Raw genomic sequence first — 7049 nt, forward strand, 5'->3', positions numbered from 1 at the left:
GATTTAATTGAGATGCAATCCCTTTGGATGCAAATTTTTTTTGCATTGGTTTGATTACTACAGTAAGACAAATAGGTACATGTAAATCTGGTCAACCATTTCACATCATGTAGTGAAAGTATGTGTAAGCTAGTACTTCCATATATCTTGTCCTTTTTTTGTTTATTAAGTGACTTTGTGAAAACAGATTGACTGGTCAAATTTTTGCACGGAAAATTTCTTTTCTTAGAGAGGTTTAAATCGTATTTGTGCTAACACATCGATCGGCTATGTGAGTTAGAACTAAACTTGAACTTGATGCAAAAGGGAAAGATCTACACTGAAACTAATGCCATTTACCTGTAGCTTTAACCAAACGGTACACTTACGATCTATTCATACTTCTTTCTTAAAACGTGTAGATGTTCTTGGCCTGGAAAGGTTTAAAAACCTACTGGCATCTCTATCGCCGCATGGTTGATCTGGTCCTGAAACTTAGCCTTACTATACACAAAACAAAGATAGTAAAATCGGACGTCAGACCAGATTTGTGGAGGTTGGAAGAAAACACAACAAAGGAAACCATCAGAGCACCTGAGATCAAAACTAAACCAATCGTTGTGTGCGCCTACATGTTGTGTACTTATACCAAGTCCAAGTGCATAGGACGACCTGTGAGATCTACAGAAATGTGTCCTCATTCGAACTAGACTAGATCGCATTACTTCGAGTATCTCACTAAACGAGAAAATCGCATGGGCAGGTAGAGAAAACATGAAAGATAAAACCTAGCTAATCATGTAAACAAGCAAGAACGTTTCTCTCTAAGCAAAGGAAGGAACAACAGGTAATACGTAGAGAGCGGAAACTAACTTACCTTGGCAATGGAGGATTGGAGGCAGGGAGAGATGGAGAGCGGAGTGTCCAGACTTTGCTCAAACGCACGGCTCCTCCTCTCCTCGGGTGGAATTTGTACATGAGGAGTGCTACTAGGAAGGAAAGAAACGCCGGTGGGATGAGAAAATTATTTCCTGCTAGCTGTTAGGCGAAAGAGGCAAATTTAAATGGATGTTCATTTTTTGAACTAATTTAATGGATGTTTTTGTTTTGTTTTTCTTTCTATAAATTTTTCTCCTTGCTAGCTTTGACTCTGTTTTGGAATAACGGCTATTTTTGGTTTCAAGATAATGCTGTAAAATAAGGACCGAGTCCATTAGACTAAGGTTGGAGAGCCTGCGTGGCCTTGATGTTGACCAAGGTCAACAGGCACAAGTGAGAATGTTGTTTTTTTTCGCTCAAGAAGAAAATGTTGCATATGTTCACAAGTGGATCTCATGCATTAGGTTGAGCTCTCATGGGGTGTGTATGGGCCCAGCCGGGAAGCAATTTCATTCAGGATTTCGTGGTAACATGTGGGCTCGTATTTGCTAGTGGTTTTTGCATATATTTTTTTCGGGGTGTGCATTTGAAATTGCAGTATTTCAATGTATCCTCGTGCTCTCATTTGCACACCTGCAGGAGTGCTCAGAACAAAATTAACGAAATGTCTATATTTATCACAGTCTACATATTGATGCGTCAATGACAAAGGCATGACTCCATTATGTGTAGCTAACATAAGATGAGGGCGAGAAGGTTATCTTCCATTACAATTTACATGTAGCATTGTCATAACCTAAAAAATATCTTCCAACCGTTACAGGGAAAAGAAGTAAGAACAAACGTCATCATGGTGAGATGAATGGCATAACACTTGGATCGTAAAAATGAGTTAAGATCATCTATGCTACTGGTCAATCTCCATGGGAGAAAAAACTCCTTTCAGTTCTACTCTCGTATCATGCAGACAAAAGCAGTCACTGTGGAAATACGATGAGGCTTATAGCCGTCACTATGCAAAGGCAATGCCATCTTCCATGCATTCTGTTCTCATCTCCTGCATCAGCTGCTGCAGGAGTGAAGGGTTGCTTGTCACAATTGCATCAACCTGCTCATACAGCATCCTCTTCATGGAGTCGCTATCGTCAACAGTCCATGCATAAACTTTTCGATCATTTCTGTTTCAAAACCCAGCAGCTCAGTTAGTTGTCAGACTAATTTCATTATCTAATTTCGAAAAGAAGAGACATTACCTGTGCATGGTCTTCATGAGCTTCCCATTGATCAAAGGATGATATACACCAGCAACTTTAGCCCCTTCAATCCTCACTAACTCTGTTCTTCTGCCAGTTGACCAATCAACCATGACAATATAGCCAACCTGTAACAGATAAATAGCATGGGTGAGTTACATAACATCGCTGGTTGCAGCTAGGGGTCGGCAAACACGGTTTCACAGTTTGACCGGTTTTAGCTTAGTTCATTTTTTCACACTAAAGTGGAAGTGGAGATCTAATTTGTAAAAGGAAATGAACTTTACCACTAACTGGTTTAAAACGGTCTCCATCGGTTTCAGTTTTGCACACCCCTAGTTGCAGCCATGTAGGCATGGATAAAAGACTGGGATGTGGGTTATTGTATTTCTATGGAAAATACAGAAAAACTTACCGCAACATCTTTTGACAGGTTGACGACATCTCTTCCTATGTTGTCACTTTTTGACCAGATTACACAATTTTTGCAGTTTGTTCTCTTGATCTGCAAAGAATGTAAATGATGTTGATGGAAACATGATTTAGCAAACGGGATCAAAAACTGCGATATTTTGGGCAACTATGGTCAAATGATAAATAAATGAAACTAATAAGCAAATAAAGAAGGGCACAACTTTAGTTAGATGGATAGAACAATAGACAATTTTGCCATGGATGAAAATGCTAATTTTGAGAAGCAATTGTGACCAGGTTGAAAATATCAAACTACTGTAAGCACTTCCACCATTACACAAATCATATACTAAAATTAACAGGCTCCTTTCCATTTAACCTGTAGAAACCGATGATATATATATGATACGAACATGTGACGAACCAAGACTTGCAGATAAAGGGAATATCTTATGCTATTTGAACCACCTATTTAAGGACAAGTGAAAAATGATCTAGATAGCACTTACAATGGACATTACATCTTCAGCCAAACCTTTCTCAAATGAAGGAGGCCCAACTTTGAGATCCAGAATCACTTGTCTTGCAGATTGCAATATCAACTACAAGAAACACTCATTACCACACATATCAATTAATTCATACTCGTGTGTTTCAAACAAAATCCACCAATAGCAACATTTATATGAGTCATTTGAAGGTTAAGCGGATTACAAGGATTACTATAAATAATTCCAACAACACAAAACTCATTAGACAGATGCTTACCGCTAGAGCATCTTCTGCTTTGGGAACTTCCTGGTTTTGAACTGTTCTTGATAGCTGAAACCTTGTGGATAATGCTTTTATCTACGAAGACTAAAAGGTTACTTTGTTAGTGTGTTCCATCACCAAAGTCAGCCGATGATCAGGATGTGCTTCAGGAAACAAGGACTGAATATAATAAATGCAGCTACTTCACAACACACACTTCAAGTTCAAACTATCATTTGACTGGCTTCGTTTAGCACAGCTACAATAATGAAACACCACTTGCCATTTATCAACCGAGACAAACAAATTTTGTACTTGACAGATAGACTAAACAAATAAATGAATTTCACCTCATGAGCGCTCCAGTGGCCAACTTTTGCTGTAGAATTACCAGACATTCTTTGCAGATCCCTGACTGTGTCAATTTTGAATCAAGTCCATGATATATTATTAGGAAATACTTTTGCACTTATAACAAAAAAGAATTAGTACCATGCAAGCTACTGCACTTCTGTTTGAATTTTTTTTCCTTTCATTTATAAGTTATCATTTATTTGTGTTACATTAACAACTAGTGACTAGTGTTTGTGGATGCAAGCATCAATAATGATAAACCTTACAACAAGAATATATTTTGGGTTCCCATGTCTTCTGTAAATGAATGTTAAGAGGCCCAATACCAGAAGGTGAAACCCTTTGATGGTTATGGAAGATAATAGGAAAAATATAGCATTTAGTGAAGAAAGCAGTCATATGACATTTAGTGCAAAGTAGAGTTTTCTTGTAACAGCAACTGAAAATAATAGTTGGACTAGATGATCTCCGAAGTGTCAATACATGAATAATGTGAGAGTTGTGACCAAACATCCAAATACAGAGATAAGGTGGCTAGTTTTCCATCCAATACACACTAGAGGGATATAAACCACTATCAGCAACTATACAATGCATGAAAAAATGGAAAAATATAATGGATCCAACCTCGAGTACAGTCTGTGAATAACAAATCAAGCAAACTATGCCATATCAAACGGTATAAAAACATCTATCTAGCTAGCACATCTATTTGTATTAGAATTTATAACTGCTTTCGTCAGTTCCATTACTTTATCTACGTTCACGGATACGGATACATTCAACAAATGCAACAGTTCTTACTGAGTTTTTCAGCTAACCAATCAACAGTCCTGTTGGCAGTTCAGGTGCCACATAAACTGAAAAGTTTCAGGTAGATTCTGCTGCTACGGCCAGGCAGCACTTCAAATTACCTGTCATGGAGGGCGAAGAGGGTCCCATCCGAGGACCTCGACACATCCACCTCCACGCAGTCTACGCGGGCGTCCAAAGCCATCCTGAAGGCGTCCATCTGAAACCAAGAACCCGTCAGCACATTTCTCCAGCCAAATAGAAAGATAGATAAAAATCATCCGGTTCCCCGAGAATCCGGGATCGCGGCGATCTGCCACCCACCGAGTTAGGGAATGCGTTTGCGGAGTCGCCGCCGTGCGCGCACACCATCGGCGGGCTGGCGATCCACCCGCAAGTCCTCTCGCGCATCTGTGAGACGCAAGGCGCGACAGAAAGTTAGAACCGACGCGTGACCGATAAACGCATCCGGAAGGGAAAGAGATCTCGAAGGGGACGCACGCGGTGGAAGCGGCGGAGGCGGAGGTGGAAGAAGACCGGCGCGACGAGCGAGAGGGCGGCGAGGAGGAGGAGCAGGCGGAGGAGGCGGCTGGCCGGTAGGAAGCGGCGGAGGCTGCGGAGGAGGGTGGCGTATGGCGAGGCCCTCTTGGCGGCGGGGAAAAGGGGGAGCGGCGGCGGCTGCCGGCCGAGCCCGAGGAGCCCTCGCATGCTCGATTTCTGCCTCTCTCTCGCCGTCCTCACTTTCTCTTGACCCTGAATGTTATTCCCTGCATACTAAAAATTCGAAAATAACATTTACAAGTTTCAAAAAATCGTGAAATAAAATCCTAAAAGTATAGATAATGATGTATCTCACAAACTATGGAAAATCTCAATTCAAAGTGTTTTGTATTTTAAGCGACACAAAAAATGGCAAAGGATGTGGATCTAAGTATAGTGATTTCAAATCTCCAACAAAATCAGATTTTGTTATTTTTGTGTAGCTTAGAATAAAAAATACATTTCAAATTTATAATTTTCATCAAATACTTTATGGATTTTGTTTCATAATTTTTTTAAATATGTAAATATAATTTTCAATATTTTTCAACAGGTAGGGAGCACTAGAGCTCGGAAGACAAAAGGACTTTGCCTTGTCCTCTTCGCTACCAAAGTTAGGACCGCCTTTCTTTTAGGGCTTGTTATCTTTTGCTCCATTTGGTAGTAGTATAGATTAAGAACCTAATCTTTTTTTAATATGGAAAATTCTTCCTATGATGCGCAAAAAAAGAACATGTAAATCTTTAATATTAAGGTAAAACATGTGAGTGCCTAGTGGTGCCACACATCCAAAAAATTACAGAAAAAATGCTACCACGGTGGTTTACCGACTCTACTAAAAACTCAACCCAAGAGATTAAATCGCCATGCATAACAGATTGCGGGAAAGTGGAACCATAAAGAAACCAAACGATGTCAACTCCAACAAACTAGCCAAAATCATATCACATATGGCATATCGATCCGAGCATCAAACCCTCGCACATGCTCTCTCTCTCTCTCTCCCTCTCTCTGGATGCCGCCTCAACTCACGTTTTCGTGCTGAGTAAGAGCACCGCCTTTGTCTCTGAAGAAGGGCATCCAGATCGCGGTCGACATCGTCGGTTGCGCAGATCTTCCGGGGCAGCAAGGCCACGTCCAGGCGGTCTTCGCCCGGTGAGGCTGTTGGGCATCCGACGGGAACACAACGCTGACAAGCAGGAGGCCAGGAGCCTGGCCAGCAATGCCGCCAATGCGGCAAAAGCCACGAGACCGAGACGGGCCACCCCCCACCCTCCCCCCATCTTCTCCATCATCGGCCAGGATGGAGCGCTATGACCCGGCGCTGGCGTACCCAGTGGAGTCTTCGGGCATCGCGCCAACCAGCCGGACATCGTCATGGACTCCTCCATCATGCCCGGCCTCCGCCTCGTGCACCCGTGCATGGTCCACAACTTTTATAACGACATCCACACGTGTTGGAGATATGCCCAAGATGCGATAATAAAGTGGTTATTATTATATCTTCGTGTTTATGATAAATGTTTACATCACATATGCTATAATTGTATTAACTGGAAATTTTAATACATGTGTGTTTTGTAAATAAACCGGAGTCACTAGTAAGCCTCTTGTTTAACTAGCTTGTTGATTAACCGATGATCAATATTTTCTAATCATGAACATTGGATGTTGTTAATAACAAGATCACGTCATTATGAGAATGATATGGTGGACACACACTGTAATATCCCAGTTTTAGAGGCAATAAAATGAGAGAACACCAAAGTGTGCATTACATTCATGCATAGAAAATTCGGGAAATTTTTGCGCTTTCAAATAAAGCTTACCACAGTAACTGAAGTTTCACTTGACTTGCTGGAATGGAAGTAGATCATCAAGTCAAGCGCTATTAACTTCACTGTGATCTTTGCTAAAACACTGTTTTGGGTAGAGATGATTTGATCTATGAGCTAGATCAAATGGAATTAGTTTTACAACAAACAAAACCCTAAGTAAGGATCAACTACAATATCTTATCAAAGATCTCAACATGATATTCTTTACAACAACACATGAATAAATATTCAATTATAAATCAAAGAA

General features: G+C 40.7%; 1 protein-coding gene across 1 annotated transcript; it reads right to left on the reverse strand.

Moving 5' to 3' along the window:
* Positions 1–1591: 1591 nt before the first annotated feature.
* LOC124699749 (glycerophosphodiester phosphodiesterase GDPD4-like) lies at positions 1592–5132 on the reverse strand. Its single transcript, XM_047232000.1, has 9 exons — positions 4926–5132; positions 4749–4835; positions 4547–4644; positions 3629–3689; positions 3294–3374; positions 3035–3127; positions 2527–2616; positions 2112–2239; positions 1592–2036 (listed from the first exon to the last, which is right to left on the reverse strand). Exons 1-9 carry the CDS (start codon positions 5130–5132, stop codon positions 1871–1873), a joined length of 1011 nt encoding a protein of 336 aa, XP_047087956.1. The 3' UTR covers positions 1592–1870.
* Positions 5133–7049: the final 1917 nt, after the last annotated feature.

This window comes from Lolium rigidum, chromosome 3 (genome assembly GCF_022539505.1).
Source record: "Lolium rigidum isolate FL_2022 chromosome 3, APGP_CSIRO_Lrig_0.1, whole genome shotgun sequence".
In the NCBI taxonomy this organism is placed as follows: Eukaryota; Viridiplantae; Streptophyta; class Magnoliopsida; order Poales; family Poaceae; genus Lolium; species Lolium rigidum.